Source organism: Coccidioides posadasii, chromosome 3 (assembly GCF_018416015.2).
Source record: "Coccidioides posadasii str. Silveira chromosome 3, complete sequence".
Lineage (NCBI taxonomy): Eukaryota > Fungi > Ascomycota > Eurotiomycetes > Onygenales > Onygenaceae > Coccidioides > Coccidioides posadasii.
The window spans coordinates 6,210,587-6,229,912 of NC_089409.1; the positions used below are offsets into that span (position 1 = coordinate 6,210,587).

Consider the following 19,326-nt stretch of genomic DNA (forward strand, 5'->3'; position numbering starts at 1 on the left):
GCTTACCACCGACACAATCCCAAGAACACACGTTAACCTGAAAGCTAGGCAAGAACCTAGAATGAGGGTCGGAACATCGGCCACTGCAAGGGACCCCGTTCACGGGTTATTACCTGAATATATTGAAGGTTGTACCGCTTGACCAGGCTTACACGAGTGCCACAGAAGTCAAAAGTTTGCGACACCAACCAAACCATCTCTACTCCCTAGATATCGCCCATGGCTATATGCGCCCGCGGAATGTCACGGTCTCCGAAAAATGGTCAAGCTTTCCTAATCGATTTCAGTTCCGCAAAGCTATGGCCCCATCCCAATGCGGCCGTGCGCGAAAGGGAAGATTTTATTTCTTATATGGACGGGGAAATATCCGCACTCGAGCCGTGTCTATTTCGACTCCAGAATGTAAGGCTTTAATCCTGCAAAATTATTGGCTCGCGCTCATATCTAGAGCCTGAAACGACATCGCAGAATGATCTTCTCGAAAGCTCAAAGCGAAGAGAAGGCATACGGTCGCCGTGTTTCGAGAATGGGCGGACTTTCAATTCAATGCTGCCAACGAGCCGACCCCTTCAGGATTCGGCCTAGCTTGTAGGCCCTTCAGCACAGAGTTTGCCTCCAAGGCTACTGAACCAGTGGCGGATGGAGAGTTGCCTAGTAAGGCACACGTTAGGGAGGAAACCTTGGACGAAGGAACTCTTTCGACTCCTCCGTCTTGGGCAAGGCAATGCTGCAGATACGAGATTGTGATGTAGGAACTCTCAAGGCAATCAAAGAACAATACTACACTGTGAGTCCTATGGCTATTTGGTCTGTGCTTGATATTTATGGAGAAAATGTCCGCATTTTTATTCCCATTTGCTTACGCGATGGAACTCCCATCTGTCAGTGGAAATATGGCCCGTTTCGGGCCCATGTATCTATAGCTGTTGGAAACAACGGACAGAAATAGCTGATTTAATTGGTTGTCCATTACCGCTGGCTTTCTTCGGAGATTCACATAGTAACTGTCCATTATGTATTGCTTGTAAGCATGTGACTTGGAATCTTGCAAGTACACACATCAGTTCCAGTATCTTGTGAGCAAGTCTCTTGTCTTGCAAAGTGCTTGTTCTTTGTTGTAAGAGTGAATCGTTACTCTTAGCATTGGGACTGGGTGGACCAGAAACATGGTGCCGAGTTTTAATAAGAAACACATTTCTTTGACTTTTTGGGAAACACAGCTTCGGACTGCATCTGGCGCTTTTCCTAGCACCCGTGTTTCTAATATGTAAGAGTCAACCACAGGAAATAACATCGAATAGCTAACCTTACATGTTGCTTTATGTCAAGTTTGTTGTACTTATTGCTCAATCCCCTTTGGATTGGAGCTGCACAAGGCCTAGAGACCTCCTGCCTTGCATTGTATGCACCTTCTACCATCACCAACCTGTGTGCCTCTAATTAAATATATTCAGTAACCTGTAAGTAATACTGCCTGAAGAATGTAAATGAGAAAAAGAAAAAGGAAATGTTCGAATCAGGCCGACCACGATCTACACCATGCCAGATAGAAAAGCGAACACAAAAAAGAAAAAAAAGAAAGGAAAAGGAAAAGGAAGCGTAAAGGAAAAAAAAAAAAGCCATTCCATAGTCTATTCACTTGCCGAGTAAACTCCCACAGATATCGCCCAAATAATTTAAAAAGAAGTTAACTAAGGTCACAATGGAGATCAAGGAGCACAGTTAATTAAGCATCCAATCATTTGCGTGTTCGTCTGCCACGGGTCGCTTTTCCTCTGGATACGCCGTTTGTCTTGGAGCCGTTGGCTTTGGGGGGCTCTTTGGGCGCCTCAATCTGGACACCGTTATCACTGCTGCTGGCGTTACTGCCGCTGCTAGGATGTCGGACCGGATTAGTCCCAGGGGCTGGCGGCAAGACGACGTGATTGTATGCGGCGGGGTCGATGTACGACTGACGGGACGAAGGTCGATATACCGGCTGATACATGGAATCCGGTGCCGTGCTCATATTATAGCCAGGGCTGGTAGACATGGAATACCGTGGGTCGAAGCCCATGACTTGTGCTGGCGAATATGAAACATAGGTAGAAGTGGACATTGGAATGGCATTTGATGACGATCTTGAGCGTGGCACCCAGTCCGGGTCGTCAGGAAGAGGCCGCGGGAGAGGCTGAGTCTTCCCGGATGACGGGGGACGACCGGACGGATCATCCTGAAAATTATATGCGCCAGGTATTCGAGGTGATGTATTTGGCTGATGCATACGTAGCGTTTGCGTGGGTGTCCTGGGGCGGGCTTGCGGTGCCTGCAAAGTAGGCATATAGTATCCAGACGCAGTATCGGTTGCAGACGAAAAAGCCGCCTCTTGAGACCACCTTCCATTGGATTGCGCAGGTAGGACAACCGGGGGCAACATATTTCTGCCGTTGACGCGGGCGGATTTACTGCCCCGCGATCCGTTTACCATCTCGCTCTGCATCCGCCGCCTCTCCAATGCCTCAAGTTCACGCTGAGAAAGCTTGACTTTAGATTTACCGAATGTTTGTGCGTGCCTGATTCGCTCCAGTGCTCTCTCCACCAGGCGATCGTCCCTGTCCTTCATCGCAAGCTGCATGGCATATGCCAGAGTGCTGTCTTGATAAGCTTCATTAAGTGCATATTCGTCATGTTCATCGTCCGAGCTCTCTCCATCACTTTCCATCGGCAGTCCATTCATCATATCCACAGGCACGGCCAATCGGAGATGATTCATTTGTTGTCGACCGAGAGCAACGCTCGGCTGTAGGGGCACACCGTCTTCACTACCGCTATCATCACCATCACCCTCCAACCGGTCCACACGATTCTTCTTACCCTTTTTGCTCCTCCCCATTCGTGCCCCCGGCGGTCTTCCCCATTGGGGCATATCATAAGGAGTTCGCGGCCGACCACCTAGACCGCCTCCTCGGAAAAAGCATTCTCGATCGGTTTGTCCATGAATGCGGCGTGTCCCAGGACCGTTACGCCGGTAGCGCCAATAAGCCATAAAACCGCACCAATCGGCGAGGCCCAGAGGCCAAGCGGGACAGCAACGATCAACAAGCCGGTGTAGAGCTGAGAGGTTGTCGCTCTGAAGACACCAACGTCAAGATCCCGGCCCTCGAGCTTGCCAATTCCATACGTACCGCCGATTACGAGAAGAATGACGAACAGGAGCAGCAGATTCGTCAGCAAGCTGTAGATGCTGAGCATGATGAACACGACGATGTAGTTGCTGGAGAAGTAGCTGAGGTTGTAGTTCAGGCGGCTTTGCATTTCACTGAAATTAGCAGGCTTCGACACCCTCTTGAAATCGAAGAACTCCGAGATAGGTTTGAGATTGGCAAAGCGCGAGGAGAACGATTGCGCGCGAACAGCACTGAACCTATCGCCGAAGTTGAAGCGTGATGTCAAGGCATCGAGGGGTATCTGGATGGGCGCCATGATGAGATACGGCAAGCTGTGGGCAATTGAGGATGTGGATAAAGAGCGTTTGAGGAAGACCTGTCACCAAGCACGAGGGTCAGCAAAACGAGTATCAAATTTGTGTTGCTTTGGATGCTGGGCTGCTGTCTTGGATAAAGCTCTGGGTGGTGCTTTTGCACATATTGCAATTGTTTCACACAAGTGGAACAAAACTGACCTTTCAGAAAGGCTTTTGCAAGAGATGCACGATTAAGCAGCGGAACACGGCCCTTTTTTGTGATTGAGGACGAGGGTGCAGAGCGAGCGAGCGAGCAAGCGAGAGCCAGGCGTCCAAGCAATTATTTTCGGCTTGACCTCCTGTCTTCAAACTCCAAACTTTCCGATGGGGCCACAGTTTCCCTCTTCCCCTAGCGCTAGCCTAGATACGGAATGGCGCTCTATCTTTAGCGCAAAAACTAGAAAATGCTTATGTAAACCACGACCCCGTTTTCTTTTTTTTTTTAGTTAAGTTAAAAAAAAGGCCTGAAGTTGGGAAGTGAAGAGTCAAGACTTCGGGTGGGAAACTTGAGGCCAATCGAAAGGGATCGAGTACACACACACACACACACACACACACACACACACACAAAGTTCACGATGTTGCTGGAATGGGGGAGGCACCTTGAGGAGGATCTCCCGCCTCATGGCACCTCCATCTTTGAAAAAAAAAGAAAATGGAGATATAGTTATGTATCGGTCAGAGATTAGGTTGTAGTTAAAAGACTCTGGCAGACTGCTCTGCGCTGCTTTGGAATTGCTGAAGAAGAAGAGGACGGAAAGTGAGGAAATGGGGCTGGGCAGAGATTTTAAGAGGGGTAAAAACCTACGGCTACATTGAGGTCCTGCAGGACTGGGTTCAAAGGCCTCTTTCGTTATACCCTCTTGCATGCAGTTTCCGCCTCTTGGATTCCCTCCGCCGGCGTGCAGAGCCCCATCACAGGCCTCGGAGCCCAAGCCAGCCCTCGCTTGATGGCGGGCGGTTGACGAGCCTGGGGCATCGAAACAGCCCGTGGAGCCCGGCCCATTTGGGCTGTCGATCCAGTGGCCGTGATTGGGCCACGTTGTGGTACCGTTCAGAAAAAGTTACCCGCAAAGAAACTGCCACTCTCTCCCGCCGCTCACTACATGTATCTACACAAGCTACAGCGTACCTGTCCTTCTCGAGTTAAACTGCCGTACTATCCTCTCTCGTCTCTGAGCTTTAGCCTCCGTTGGCCCATTATCTGTGGGCCGGCCTAAAATGAGGCAAGCTGCGTTGTTCCGAGTCCTCCTTCTGCTCGCTGGCTTCCTTGCCTTTGCGGCTGCTTGGACTAAAGAAGGTGTGTGTGCCTTTTTCTGCCCACACGACCGGCCGTAACTCGATACTGACTGCTGTGCGATTGAACCAGATCACGAAATATTTCGTCTTCGTGAGGAGATCATAGCGACAGAGGGCGTCAATGTCACCTTTTACGGTATGCTGCCGTCCTGCCATCCCAATCCAAACACAGCCATCCAAGGTTCTCACATCTACCAGATTTCCTCGGCGTAAAGCCCAGCGCTAGCCATGTCGAGATAACAAAAGCTTTCCGCAGGAAGTCCAAGCAGCTCCATCCAGACAAGGCGAAGCGCTCCTTTATCGCGTCCCGCGCTAAACCGCCCCGAACATCCTCGGGGAAGAAAAAGGACGGCGTTCATGTCAGCAAGCGGCCTTCCGACCGAGAAATCCAAAAGGTCGTCAAGCATGCGACGGAGCGATATGCGCGACTGGGTATAGTTCACGACGTCCTCAAAGGCCCGGGGAGAGAGCGATACGACCACTTCTTGAATAATGGCTTCCCCATATGGAAGGGTAGTGGGTACTATTATTCGCGATTCCGCCCCGGCTTGGGTACTGTCCTTATAGGTCTCTTTCTTGCCTTCGGCGGAGCTGCCCATTACCTAGCTCTCATCCTCAGCTGGAAGAGACAGGTCGAATTTGTGGACCGATATATCCGACATGCTCGCCGAGCTGCGTGGGGCGACGAACTGGGCATTCAGGGGATCGGAAATCTGAGTAACTATAACGACAATGCGTCCACCACGGCCGCTGCTGAAAATGGCGAAGAGCACGTCGTCCTGAACAGAAAACAGAAACGAATGATGGAGAAAGAAAACCGCAAGGAGAGCAAGAAGGCGAAAAAGGAGGGATCTTCCGGTACGGCCACTCCAACCAATGTTGTTACCTCGGTTGGGGATCGAAAGAGGGTTGTCGCCGAAAATGGCAAGGTTCTTATCGTCGATGCCATCGGAAATGTGTTCTTGGAAGAAGAAACTGAGGATGGGGAAAAGGAAGAATTCTTTCTCGATATCAACGAGATCCACCGGCCGACAATGCGTGATACGTTCGCATATAGACTTCCACAGTGGCTTTACCGCAAGCTTGTAGGTCGATCCGTTCAGGATACGCCTTCCCAAGCCCAGGATCCTGTTGATGATGAAGTTACCACTTCTGCCGAACCGGAGGCCGATAGCGTATCTACTCCAGACGTATCTTCAAAGAAAGCAAGAAAGAGGAGAGGGAAGAGGGAAGAACGCATGAGTTGAAAAATGTACGGTGCTACTTGTGTAAATTACTCTGTATTTCTATATTTGGCAACAAAAAGTTTTCGTTCCATGACGAAGCATTCTGTGTCCGGCATATGTACATGCAGGTAAGCCTGCTTCACGGCTCGGGGATTCATTGCGCTGTCATCGGCCTATCAAGCTCCGCTTGCGGAGTTCTCCTGAGCTGGATCGGGTATCAACGTGGAAACCCATCGGGTATGCATACATGACCAACTATGTATGCACATACAAGCATGCATCTGGACCATGCGAAGTGTGAACTATTCCCTGTTGACTCGGAAGAATGCCAATAATGGCTGTCGGTTTCTTTGAGCTTGTCAAGAAACCTTCATATACCCCAGAACCCCCCCCCCCCCCCAAAACAAAAAAAAAAAATTCAGCTTCTGGAGACATACTCTGAATTCTAATTATTTATTCTCAGACTGATGGATGTCTGGATTGATATACCGAAGCCAGAAGAACGTAACCAGATTTTCAGAGGAAGCCAGGATAACAGCTCTATACAAGCTATGCAAGCATGTTTTCGTCCATCTTTTCTATCGTTACTCGCGAAATTCATCTCGCGGTCAATTCGCAAAAAGTTCATCAATTCGTCCCAGGCCGCGGCGTATCGAGTCGGGGTATCTCGCCATTCGTTCGACCGTATCATTAAAAATTTCCCGCATGATCCACATCCTCCGAAAATGGAAAACCCGAACGGAAAAAAACAAGTCCCTCCCCGTTCCTCCAAATCTAACAGAAGAAACCGGAAGCCAAACAAAAGTGAAAAAGAAACGAGCGCAAACATAGGAATGATCACAAGAACATCTTCGCAACAGAGACCAATCCCTTGACACTCTCACCAATCCCATTCCCGGCGCTATCGAACCCGCCAATACTACCTCCCCTCGATCTCCCACCCATCAAACTCTTGGGAAGCCGAACTCCCACGGCGCTCAGCAGCTTCTGCAGCACCCCTCCCGTGATCAGCGGCATGATCACCATCAGGAAAACCTTCACTGGATGCCGCTTCGCATAATGGACTATATGTCTGAACAGGCGTTTGATCTTGTGCACAATGCGTGCCACAAAACCCGAGCGCGGCTTTGCTCGGCGTGAGGAAGAGCCGCCGGCGGAATAGACGGATGAGGCCGAGGAGCGATTGGCGTAGCTCCCCAGGCTGAAAATGGAGGGCGCGCTGGTGGAATGACGCGAGTGGTGGTGGTGGTTTGAGCTGACGGTGGAGTGTCGGTCTTTGGAGCGACGGCGGCGGTGGGAGGTACTGGAGAAGGGGTACAGCCAGCTCATTGTGTTGGAAAAGCGGGGTAAGCTTGCGACTTGCGCACTGAAAAGTGTGTGAGAATCCGAGCGGCGCGTGGTTGGGAACCCGGATCCGTGCAATTGCGGTTCGCGGCCAGGTGGTAACTCTGGCGGTTGGGTTCCTGAGTGCACGAAGCTGAAGCGCCTAGTTAATTGGACGTCCCCTGGCTGCGGCTGTTCCAACGGAAATATAGTTACTGTTGCCAAGCCACATAGTTACCTGGGGTTCCGTTCGGTAAAAACAACACACGGCCTTAATAATCAAACCTAGTGGATTGTACGGAGTAGTTAGTGGTCAGCTCTACGGAGTACTCCGTAATCAGCTCTCTCCTCACACACACACACAATCCAAAGCAACTCTACTATAATTTGACAGAAATTCTGCAAGAGCTCAAGTTCATGGATCTACTTTAAGACAGGCAGCAGCAACCTATCTCAGTCCATCACTTATCTTAGCTCTTAGCTATTCTATATGTGCTTCTTTTTCTTGCAATATATCTCGCTTCAAACCGCAAGCCTAGAATTATTGAAGAAATCAGACAATTTTTTGAAGTCGTGTGACATAATACAGAGAAGCTAGTTAGTTAACTAGAATCTTTATATTATATCAATTCTGGCGTGTACCGAGTGCCGAATCGCCTTTTCATCCCAAACCTTGGCCTTTGGATTTCCTTTTCGGGCATGCCGTTGCTGAGGTTGACGTCTGATTTTCTGCAGACCTTTGCCTGCTCCATATGCAGTTTCCTCAGTATTGGGCATCAGGACGCGCCAAAGCCTTTTGTCAACCTGGAACACCATGGGATTTCCTGTCACTCTCCCTCGGAATGCCCAGGTGAGTTTACGGGCGCGTAGGAGCCAAACGTGAAAAGGTCGTCTCAGAGAGCTGCTTCTCACGGGCATAGGTCGCAATCTAGGCCCAGACCGTGTGCACGGCTCTTATGCACCTTTGGATCCTGCCAAATCCCGCGATGACGACGACTACCAAGAGAGGGATAAGGGACGATTGAATTCACCAAGCGCCATTTTACCAGCCTGATCCACTGAATGTGCTATGCTACCCATCGATCTTGTTAGGGGATCCTTGAACCTCCGGGCGCAATTGCAGGATATGGACGACTTGGCAAATGTCCTCCATACGGAATTTTTGTTTCAGTTCTAAAATTCGACGTTCAATGGCTCGAGTCAGGCCTAGGCCTGATGATCACAGAAGCCTTTTGGACTCTCTTAGCACGAACTCATCAGCTTTTTGCTTACTATGTCGATATGCTACTCACCTAGCTACACCTAAATGCAATAAGGATTGCTGAAGCCTGGGACGCGACTTAGAATCCCTTTAAGGTCAAAGCATTTACCGTGCTCATTGATCGAGCACAAGCCAAATTGGTTCTCAAAACGAAAGAAATGCCAATTTTCGGTCAGAAGCGCATAGCTCGAGATCTAGGATATTGTGCCTAGATTCTTGATTGAAGGCCTCTCATCAGAGGCTCTGGAGGTCCGGATTTGACAATGGGATGGAGCTTGATCACATGTTTGAGCTTAAGGACTTGTGGCAGAATCGCAATATCGATTGGAATACACTCTTTCGGAGAGCTAGAAATATGCTATTGTCATCAGATGTTGCCCCCCTCAGCAATCGTCGTCGACTTCTCCCGGTGGCTCACTCTATGATTGGATGAGCTTTCAGATGCGACTGACTTCTCTGCCACGTAGCCAGATACAAGCCCTGAAAATATTCACTGTTCGGCTCGGGATATGTAAGCGGGTTCCCGCTTAGCAGCAAGCCGAGGAGACTCGGATACTATCATCAAGCCAGACATTCAAGATTGAAACGTGTCAAAGTAGACCCGTCCTCAAGATTGTCTGCAACATTGACCGCATAGGGCTTTGCGGGCGCTCTGTGATCGCAGATCGTGGGTGGAAGGCGGGTCACGGTATAGCTGCAACTACCTACTTTGGCGAGGAAGCTTCCCTCCAGATAATATGACAATGGATGTAGAGCGCCGCGTGTATCACGAAATGCGTGCGTCGGCGTACTCCCTAGAATATCAGATATAACCCAACCCACTACTACACTTCCAGCACACAAGATCCCTGAGTTAGGATCACAGGATACGTGGGTTATCTGAACCGGATTCTTCTGGCCCTTGAGTTTCCTTGTTGGAAAATTAACCGTACAAATGGCAAGTTGAGAATATTCTCGACCGGCAAAGCACAAGGGACACCGATGCACTTCCCATTGATGAGCCCACCGGACGTAAAATTGACTACAACATCTGCAAGTGTGCTGGTGCCAACCATCTTCGCTTTCCTGCCCCTTAAATCATGCACCAACCGCATCTAAGAAGGGACCAACCTTTGCCTCACGCACTCCTTGTGCCCGTGCTCCTAATGTATGCCTTGTAGTTTACGCAAGTATTACAGCCTCCGAAAGCGGCACTGGCTCAATAAGGGCACGGTAGCAAGCCCTCCCAGACTCCCCCCGAAGAAACTTAGCCACAGAAAGGTCAAGAAAGAGCTGGCAAGAAGGAGCACTTCGACCAAAGGATGAGCCGCGGCTTTTAATCAACCGCTATGGTTGTTGATTTCTCAAGGGAAGCCCCGACCCACCAAAATGACAGATTTTATGTAACTACGGAGTAGCTGCTGATTAGTTACCCAATTATTTTATTGGCTTAGTTATGATCACGTGGAATAAACTCTAAAATGCTTAAGTAAATTGGGGGAATTACATAATTACTGAGTGGATTGACTTTCTGTGATTGGAACAACGTCATCGCCTGCCATAAGAGAACGCGGTTGGGCGAGAGTGCCGTCGACGGGCCAGCTGGCTTTATTCTTGCTTCCGCCTGGATATCCTGAAAGATTTGTTCATTTCACATATGAATTCAAAGATAAACAACAGTATTCCTGAGGAGTTTTAGGAATTGAGGAGCATTGAAAGATTAGAGAATGGCTGGTAGGGAAGCCAGAGCCTGAGCGCGTGCTGATATGACCTTAACCCCCGGATGCTAAAAAGACCTCCTCTCGCAGATACCCGTGTAGATTATTGTACGCTTGCGGGCACATACCTATCCTGGTATCCACGAACATCCTCACTGATCCTGGATGTCTAGACAAGATCTTGGAAGTAGATTCCTCCGCCACACAGCAGAAAATCCGTGATGCCTATAAACGGTAAGATTTCCCACCGTCATCGGGCCCCCCTTTTAGTGCGTGAAACGTTACTGATGGCTCACCATATCCTGGCAGCGCCGCCCTCAAGCACCATCCCGACCGCGTACCCGCAGACTCCCCCGATAGAGCCGCCCGAACGAAGAAATTCCAACAGATAAACGATGCGTATTACGTTCTCTCAGACCCGCACAGGCGCCGTGAGTACGATGCAGCACGTCGCACCTCGTCCTCGGCGGGATCATCCTGGGCCCACGAGCACCCTCCCCCGCAGGCTGAGTCGTTCGCTTCCGACCAGTTTGGATCGATGTTCGAGGAGATGCTTCGAGAGGAAGGTATGTCGGCCAGTGAAGCTGAGGCCGCCGGGGGATATCTATGGTCCATCGTAGGAGGTCTTAGCGGCGGTGCTCTAGGGTTCATTGTTGCGAACTTCCCGGGAGCTGTGGCGGGAGCAGTCGCAGGAAATAGGCTTGGAGCGGTGAGAGACAAGAAAGGGAAGAGTGTCTATGAAGTTTTCCAAGAGTTGCCGCAAACGGACAAGGCAAAGATATTGAGTCAGTTAGCCACGAAGGTCTTGCAGTCAGCCGTGTCATAACGGCTCCGCTTATGGAGTTTTGGTTACTTTGTTAAACGGGACGGCGTTTGTTAGGATAGTACTCGTTCGTCGAAAGCACCGCGATTACCTTTTTTTTTTTTTTTTTTTTTTTTTGTTCCCTCTTTTATTTATTTATTTATTTATTTATTAAATCCCTCCTTGTCGATTGCGCTCACGCTGATAGGAGCAAGGCGCGAGGTCTTCGAAAGGGTTCTCTGTTACTACAATTGATATGACGTATGTAGTGAACAAGTCCAGGAAGCAGGGCCAAGATTTCGAACGCCATCGATCTGGTTTGTTTGTCACGGGTCGTGTCTTTTTAAAGGAGGGCCATTACCATAGTGAAGTCGCTGTCGCCAAGTCTGGCTGCTTCGTGATAACAGTCGGCGATTCCCGTCTCGAGGTCGGAGAGAGGAAAGGTGTTTTCCGTCCTTTCGAGTCTCTGTTTCATACCTGGAGATAATTTTTCATGGCACAGCGCAAGGATCGGAGGGTCGGCGTGTACGCGGACGAATGTTCCTCCACAGCCCGAGATCGATAAAGCATCATTGGTCAAGCGCTGCGATCATTTGGAGGTCTTAGCCTTACGATCGGGCGCGTAGCGCCTCGAGCCGGCGGTCGCTCGAGTTTTTGTGGCTACTGTGATTCACGGGCCAAACCCCTATTTTTCCAAGCTTGACGGTTGGCTTCAATATGAGAGCAAGAGCACTTTGACAGTAAGCTACGTGTCCCGACTAGGATGGGGCTGTGAATCACTCATGGAGTCCTTCCTTAAAAAAAAAAAAAAAAAAGGCTCTGGCCTTGATCACGCTCGTATTGATTTTCGAAAATTTCGAGTCGGCGACTCGCGAGGCACAGCTTGGCAAACGTGTAATTTTTTGCGTTCCGTGACCCGGGCAGACCGAACTTTGGATTGTTGACCTGCACAGAAGAAGCCGATACAGAGCTTCCCGGTTCCGACGCAAGGACGCGAAGCGGTATCTCCCAGCCTGAACCCTGAAAAATTTGTGCAACATGATCTTCAACGCGCGCAAGCCACATTCCGGGCGGATGACAGGTCTACGCATTCCGGACTGACATCCATGCCAATGGAGACTCGATAACTGACGGATGATGGAACTTCCTGACAACAGGGGCATCTGCATTCGTGGCCGATCTCAACAGGACGATCGGAACGTGCTTGGCTCAAACTCCCAATGTGGCAGTCTGCCCGACACCGATCCGTATCCTCAAGGTTCCATGCTAGCTGAGAACTTTAATTTTCTTTGTTTTGGGCCAGCACAGAATCAAGGGAAGCCCTTGATAGAACGTCGAAAGCCTGGGGGACCAAAATCGCCGTGAAAATTCTCCATCCACGACAAGATAACTCTAGGCAGTCAAATTCCTTAGCGTCTGCTTGATTTTCGTGACGGGGATGGGCTGGACAATCCTGTGGACGATTCTGTCTCGTGGCGCCGAGTAGTTTAAAACTCCCAAACAAGCGGCCAAGCCGCCTTCTTTACCCTGATGCCACAGAAACCGTGAAGAAAAACATCCTCCCGCGGTTTCTTCAGCGATGCAAACAATCTCCTAGGCAAGGGTCAAAATACACCGAGCCCCCGACAGTCGGCAAAACTCAGAGTGGTAATCTTGGGTCATCTGCGAACGGCACGGGGGCTGCTTGCTTGATCCAAGAGCTGCCCCGTACCAGTCTCCTTAAACACGAGCCGGGGCTCAGAACCGAAAAAGCCCTTTTTTTTTTTTTTTTTTTTTTTATGCAGCCGTTTGCTCGGAGGTAATTTATATCCTTTCCGAGATTTTTTTTTCTTTTTTTTCTTTTCTTGCAGCCAGGGTGCCTATGACGTTGGCACTATTGAGTCGTCTCGATTCTTATTTATATATACTCCGTATACCTTGCTTTTTTCTCGACCATACAGGAGTCAAATAGTGCACGTTTGAGCTTTCCTTTTACAAAGGTCCTCCGTACATACATACATCGCTGCTTCTTGAGTTACACCGATTGTTCGGATACTTGTTTGCTAAGATCCCCACGGCCGCATTCTTTGATCAACTTTGGGATCGTCGTTTTCTTGTTTTTATTTTTTATTTTTCCATCCAATTACATGTGGATATCACTTTGCACATTTCGATAACTCCCTATCTCGTCCCAAAAAGAGAAAAAAAAAAAAAAAAAAAAAAAAAAGGAAGAAACTATCGTCCTTCGCTGATATGACATCCTGGATCAGAAGATTTCGAAAGGAGTCCAGCGAGCAGGTTGCGACGAAGGAGCCCGGATCAATCACGACCGCATTCAGCGACAATCCGTCCTCTGAAGCAGAAAATGATAAAGAGGCGGCCTCGATGAACTGTTCCATCCCTGGGGAGCCAGTGGCAGTCGCGTCACTTGAACAGCCTAGGGACGCGCAAGAGACAAGCGAAAAAAGTGAAAACGCAAGAGCAGAACCTGAATATGCCTCGGGAATAACTCTATTGATTATCATCATCGGGCTGTCCCTTGCTGTACTCCTCGTTGCATTGGTAAGTTTCGTTCACTTCATTGGTGGGGATGATGGAGCTTGCTGACCGGGCTACCCTTAGGACAACACGATTATCACGACAGCTATTCCAACAATCACTAACCATTTCAAGGCTCTTGATGATGTCGGTTGGTATGGAAGTTCATATCTCCTCACTACCTGTGCCTTTCAGTTGGTGTTTGGGAAGGTGTACACTTTCTTTCCTGTGAAATGGGTGTTTTTGACCGCCATCGGCATTTTTGAAATTGGCTCAGTTGTTTGCGGAGCTGCGCCAAGCTCCGAAGCTCTCATCATTGGCCGTGCTATTGCTGGTATGGGCGCATCGGGGATATTCTCTGGTGCTTTGGTGATTGTCGCTTATACGGTTCCCCTGGAGAAACGACCCATCTGTATGTCATTCATTTCCCTCTCTTCTCTCTTTCTCCCCACCCTAAAACATCATCTTTTTTTTTTAAACCTAAGCTGATTTGTTTTTGTAAATGCTAGATAATGGCCTTTTCGGGGGTATGTACGGTATCGCTTCGGTTGTTGGTCCACTGATGGGCGGTGCTTTTACAGACCATCTCTCCTGGAGGTGGTGCTTCTATATCAATCTCCCAATTGGTGCCGTGACCATCTTCGCCATCCTGGTTTTCCTCAAGGCCCCAAAACAAAATCTCAACACCTCGTTAAGCTGGAAAGCCCGCCTATTGCAGCTTGATCCAATTGGTTCTGCAGCGTTCATGCCCGGTGTCGTCTGTCTTCTCCTCGCTCTCCAGTGGGGTGGCACCAGATATGCCTGGGGCAATTGGCGCATCATCATTCTTTTCATTCTCTTCGCGATATTGATCAGCGTGTTCATTGGAATTCAAATCTACAAAGGTGATGATGCAACTGTTCCTCCACGCATTTTCACACAGAGAAGCATTGCATCCGCAGCTTTCTTTGCACTCACATTAGGATCCTCGTTCTTCATAATTGTCTTCTACCTGCCTATTTGGTTTCAGGCTATCAAAGGCGCTTCGGCCACAAAGTCGGGAATCATGGCTATTCCACTAGTCTTGGCTTTGGTGATTTTCTCCTTGTTGAGTGGAATCGGAACTACCGTTACTGGATACTATACTCCATTTACGTACGTCGCAAGCATCTTATCGACAATTGGGGCAGGTATGCTCACGACCTTCACTACGACCACCGGCCATGAAAAGTGGATTGGGTATCAAGTTATCTTCGGCACTGGGCTTGGGTTTGGGTTCCAGCTACCGCTCATTGCAGCCCAAACCGTACTGCCGCTGGAGGATGTGGCAGTTGGAACTGTGATTGTTATGTTCGCCCAGACGTTTGGTGGAGCGTTGTTCGTGTCTGTTGGCCAGAATGTTTTCGGCAATCGCCTTATGAGCGGCATCAGGGAAGCAGTGCCAGACATTGACCCGTCGCTGGTATTGGAAGTCGGCGCCACCCAGCTCAAGGAGCTGGTACCGCCGGCCCTTCTAGATAACGTTCAGGAGGCATACAACGCGGCTCTTACCAACACCTGGTACGTGTCCGTTGCCATGTCTGCGATAGGCATCATTGGCGCCCTTGGCTTGGAGTGGAAGAGTGTCAAGGGAAAGCAAATCCAGCCAGGTGTAGTCTAAACATGGGTCCTTTCGGCCTGCTTGGTGACCCAAAATGGTCACCCCGCGGCCTCTGATCCCGCAGGAGGGACATGGTATCGACTTCGAGCGTGGTGTTAAGTGATCGCTGTACTTTTATGTTTCCTTGGGAGCATTATCTGGGAAATTTATTTGGCTTTTCGTTTTTCATGACAATGTGTTCGCTACGGGAGAGGATCTCATCTGCTCTGAGAAAAAGAGCTTGGCGTTTGGCGGAAGAAATATCTCATGCATATGTACAGTACAAAGCTCTCTGCTTTGCAAAAAAAAGGGGTGATAGATGCAGAAATCCACATAGCATTATTTAATGGACAGGGCTAGAGAAGCGTTCGGTTTGTGAGCTGTAATCATCTTCTTTTCCCCCCTGGCTGGCTGTGGCAGCTTTCACGGGTTAACTCGTTACACGCTGCTGGGAGAAAGTGTCTGTGCTTGAGTCCGGCTCCACTTGATCTGGATGCTCAAGCCAGGATGCGCGTTCAAATCACAGAGCGTGCTGCGGGCATATGGATGAGGCCAGCATTCGATCTGACCCTCCAGGCTGGTTGGGAATGCTGTCTGGCAGACTTGCTTAGCCAGATCCATCCGTACGAGTTTTGGTCGGGAGGGTCTTTTTTGTGCAAACCATTGACCAAACCCTGGGAGAGTTACGTATGTCCTGCCCACGGATCAACCCCTGGCTCGGGTCCTCGCCGGCTCGTAAACTATGCTGTGAGGGAGAGGGGGGCTCCACAATGGAGATCAGAAGCCAACTCATCTTCGTCTTCTTTCACCGTCTGTGGAAGTGCGTTCTGCCCCTCTCTCATTTTCTTTTGCTCTGAATCGCATAGCTCCCTATTACCGATTTTTCGTTTCTTTTTTCGTTTTTAACTTTCTTCGCAAGTTTTCAATTCGTCTTACTCGGAATTTGTAGCAAGGCGCGGTGCCTCCTTTTCTTCTTCTTCTTCTTTTTTATTCCGTTTAACTTGAGAACGCAGGATACCCCGCATAGTTAGACCGCGATCATGACTGCCGAAGCAGCAAGCGTGTACCCCTCCCTCGAAAACCGTCCTATCAAAAACACAATTTGCCTGTTCGACGTCGATGGTACACTGACCCCAGCGAGGCTGGTGAGTGCATGTCCTTGCCTGTGAAAAAAGGAGCAACACAAGAGAAGAGCAATTCTTTAGCTTGCAGTGGAAGTTGGACTGACCGCCCCTGGCAGGGCGCCTCGCCCGAAATGCTTCAATTGCTGTCGCAGCTCCGGCACAAGTGTGCGATTGGCTATGTACGTTCAGATTACCAGTTATCCCCCCGCGCTGTTCCCTCTCCTTCCTCCCTAGCCAGATGCATAACTTTGCTTGTGCAAAATGCCAGTCCCAGCCCATCCCGGACACTGTGCGACCGTCCGCCGATCATCCCGCCCTTCTTTCAACTGACATGTATGATCTGCCAATTCCCCAGGTCGGTGGCTCGGATCTAGCCAAGCAACAAGAACAGCTCGGCTCCCAGACCACGTCGGTGACATCCCTCTTCGATTTTTGCTTCGCCGAGAATGGCCTGGTCGCGTTCAGAATGGGCCAGCCCCTGAAGAGTAATAGCTTCATCCAGTGGCTCGGAGAGGAGAAATATCAGAAGCTGGTGGATTTTTGCCTGAAGTACATCGCGGATCTGAGGTTACCCAAGAAGAGAGGCACATTCGTGGAGTTCCGAAATGGTATGGTGAACGTCAGCCCGATTGGACGCAATGCAAGCACGCAGGAGAGATTGGACTTTCAAGAGTACGTGTTACATGTTCGACTGATCTTTTTCGGTGTTCCTTTCTTTTTTTTTTTTTTTTTTTTTTTTTTTTTTAATAGGAATGTGGCGTGGAACGCTAACTAATTCGCTGATCGTTTCTCCCCGTTAGGTATGACAAGGTGCATAACATACGAAAGACCATGGTGGAGGCGTTGAAAAAGGAATTCCCCGACTATGGACTTACGTGAGTCTTACCATACACTTCCGGTTTCGCACTTTCCACCTGACGGGTGGTTTTTCAATAAATGGGTGTTACGGCATTTCTAACAATCCGATTGTGTGTCAGATACTCCATCGGCGGACAAATCTCCTTCGACGTCTTCCCGAACGGCTGGGACAAGACGTACTGCCTCCAACACGTCGAAGCCGAAAAGAACATCTCTGGCGTTGAGTTCTCTACCATCCACTTCTTCGGCGACAAGGCCTTTGAGGGCGGGAATGACTGGGAGATCTACATTGATAAACGTACCACGGGCCATGCCGTTAACACCCCAGAGGACACAATGAAGTTACTGAGGGATATGTTCGATTTGAATTAAAAAAAAAAAAAAGGTTGTTAGCATCCACGACTACACAAGGGGTAAACGAGGTGAATCGCTGAAGAGCTTCTTTCTGCGGCGTGGTACTCCGTACGTCCATAGGATAACTACTTTTAGCCAGAAATGCCAGATATTTGGCCAGAGGTTCTTCTTGGTTATTAAAATGGTGTCACATGTTTTAATTTCCGAATAGTAGGCCCATTGAGGCATGCATGTACTATGTATACAATTTCTTGAAGACCATCCAACTTTGTTTCGAGAATAACTTTGTTGCATTATTCATGTCCGGTTGATGATACGGGGATCATCTTGCCCGTAAAGATTAATGTAAGCTTCGGATCTTAGCCTCACAAAGCCCGGCGGTGTCTTTTCAGTAACTGGTCTTCGAGACAGATATTCCTCGGGCCCTTCTCTCTTTTCTCCATCGAGAAGTCTCACTCCCGCCTGCAGCTCATTCCGCCACAGTGGGCAGGATATATCAGGATACCGCGCCGTCCATTCTTTCAGAGACATAATCGGAAGCTTTTCTTCCACGTACAGTGCTGGAATGAAAGACTTTTCCTTCTGCAGGAGGACCTCCGCGGGGATCCTGCTTCCGCCAACGATAGTCTTCCATACCCCGCCCTCTGCAAAATCTTTCAATGTCCAAACCGTTGAGAAGATCTCCCGGCCATCCGGGGTGCGAAGCATCCAGCCATGATATTGGTTTGTAAAAGCAAAGATACAGAACGGGAGGGTATAAGTAGTTTGAGATACCATTTCCGCGCGTGCAAATGCGGTGCAGCTCCTCTGACTGGTATTGTTGAGGGGTAGAGAGCTGAGTACGAAGAGCCTGGCTGACGGTGGGTGAGAGCCGTCTTGTTCAACCACTCGCTTTAATGCCTCGGTCACGGAGTCCCAACCAGTAAATGGGTGACGTGCCATCTTAGGGTGCTTGCAGTGTTTTGGAAGATTTGCGTTATCTGCAATGCAATCCACCATGAGGGTCTGTATGTTGGGCAACGAGACAGGTTCAAATGGCAGGCTGGGATCGGAGGGCAGGTTGCCCGGGAGAGGCGGTCCGTCCCCAAAAAGCTGCGAGCACATAAATTTTAGCTGAAGACGAACGTTCCTCATGCGCGGAAGGATGCGGCGCAGTGCATTGCAAAAGTGAGCACCGTCTGCATTGGGTGCAACATCGGAGGAGTTGGTATCAATTTCTAGATTGATACAGCTTTCAGGAAGCGCATCCACAAGAGATATTAACTGGTCCTGGGAGAGGGAGAACGAGGGGACCGGCTGACGTGTGACGCGGAATGCGAAAGTAGTCATTCTCGGCAGCTGGACGAGAGTACTCAGCAGGCCAGGGAGCAATGTAGCCGGTGCATCTTCAATGGGAGCAATGCGGACGGTCAATGATCGAACGAGTGAGCCGTGACTTGCGTTGAGCTTTCCGCAGAAAACACTGACATTCGAGTCGGACAGCACCACATTGCGGTAGAGCAGTGGGAGTCCTAATTGATACCATGACCGGCTGACGAGGATGCAGCTGAAGAGATTCGAAGAATTGACCTTGACTTGAGCAAGGATCTCAACTAAGATCTCGCCCGGGAGGCAGTCAATGCCAGCCATTTTGATATCCCAGGGATAGCAGTGGCTGCGTGAGAGAAGGGGGGGAAGAGGGAGAAAAAGGTGGGAGTGAAGCTTTAACATATAGCATCCGAGGCTTACTCCTCGTTTCAAACGGC

At 49.6% G+C, this 19,326-nt stretch overlaps 7 protein-coding genes across 7 annotated transcripts; 4 read left to right on the top strand and 3 right to left on the bottom strand.

The window, feature by feature from the left end:
* Positions 1 to 1,373: 1,373 nt before the first annotated feature.
* On the bottom strand, positions 1,374 to 4,116 carry D8B26_006929 (uncharacterized protein). The gene is made up of 2 exons (XM_003066844.2): positions 3,662 to 4,116; positions 1,374 to 3,522 (listed from the first exon to the last, which is right to left on the bottom strand). Exon 2 carries the CDS (start codon positions 3,023 to 3,025, stop codon positions 1,739 to 1,741), a length of 1,287 nt encoding a protein of 428 aa, XP_003066890.2. The 5' UTR covers positions 3,026 to 3,522; positions 3,662 to 4,116; the 3' UTR covers positions 1,374 to 1,738.
* A 537-nt stretch (positions 4,117 to 4,653) lies between these two features.
* Positions 4,654 to 6,124, top strand: D8B26_006930 (uncharacterized protein). Its single transcript, XM_003066845.2, has 3 exons — positions 4,654 to 4,802; positions 4,872 to 4,937; positions 5,000 to 6,124. The coding sequence occupies exons 1-3, from the start codon at positions 4,724 to 4,726 to the stop codon at positions 6,046 to 6,048; spliced, it is 1,194 nt and encodes a 397-aa protein (XP_003066891.2). The 5' UTR covers positions 4,654 to 4,723; the 3' UTR covers positions 6,049 to 6,124.
* A 429-nt stretch (positions 6,125 to 6,553) lies between these two features.
* On the bottom strand, positions 6,554 to 7,532 carry D8B26_006931 (uncharacterized protein). Its single transcript, XM_003066846.2, has one exon. It carries the CDS (start codon positions 7,354 to 7,356, stop codon positions 6,865 to 6,867), a length of 492 nt encoding a protein of 163 aa, XP_003066892.2. The 5' UTR covers positions 7,357 to 7,532; the 3' UTR covers positions 6,554 to 6,864.
* A 2,841-nt stretch (positions 7,533 to 10,373) lies between these two features.
* D8B26_006932 (uncharacterized protein) lies at positions 10,374 to 11,134 on the top strand (the record flags this gene model as incomplete). The annotated part of the gene is made up of 3 exons (XM_066125335.1): positions 10,374 to 10,416; positions 10,482 to 10,542; positions 10,618 to 11,134. The coding sequence occupies 3 exons, from the start codon at positions 10,374 to 10,376 to the stop codon at positions 11,132 to 11,134; spliced, it is 621 nt and encodes a 206-aa protein (XP_065981417.1).
* Positions 11,135 to 12,404: 1,270 nt separating this feature from the next.
* Positions 12,405 to 15,623, top strand: MFS1 (MFS sugar transporter). The gene is made up of 3 exons (XM_003066848.2): positions 12,405 to 13,651; positions 13,712 to 14,039; positions 14,137 to 15,623. The coding sequence occupies exons 1-3, from the start codon at positions 13,343 to 13,345 to the stop codon at positions 15,264 to 15,266; spliced, it is 1,767 nt and encodes a 588-aa protein (XP_003066894.1). The 5' UTR covers positions 12,405 to 13,342; the 3' UTR covers positions 15,267 to 15,623.
* Positions 15,624 to 16,285: 662 nt separating this feature from the next.
* Positions 16,286 to 17,599, top strand: SEC53 (Phosphomannomutase; the record flags this gene model as incomplete). The annotated part of the gene is made up of 5 exons (XM_003066849.2): positions 16,286 to 16,390; positions 16,486 to 16,548; positions 16,725 to 17,041; positions 17,170 to 17,244; positions 17,347 to 17,599. The coding sequence occupies 5 exons, from the start codon at positions 16,286 to 16,288 to the stop codon at positions 17,597 to 17,599; spliced, it is 813 nt and encodes a 270-aa protein (XP_003066895.1).
* A 269-nt stretch (positions 17,600 to 17,868) lies between these two features.
* On the bottom strand, positions 17,869 to 19,210 carry D8B26_006935 (uncharacterized protein; the record flags this gene model as incomplete). Its single annotated transcript, XM_003066850.2, has 1 exon — positions 17,869 to 19,210. One exon carries the CDS (start codon positions 19,208 to 19,210, stop codon positions 17,879 to 17,881), a length of 1,332 nt encoding a protein of 443 aa, XP_003066896.2. The 3' UTR covers positions 17,869 to 17,878.
* Between the last annotated feature and the right edge of the window lie 116 nt (positions 19,211 to 19,326).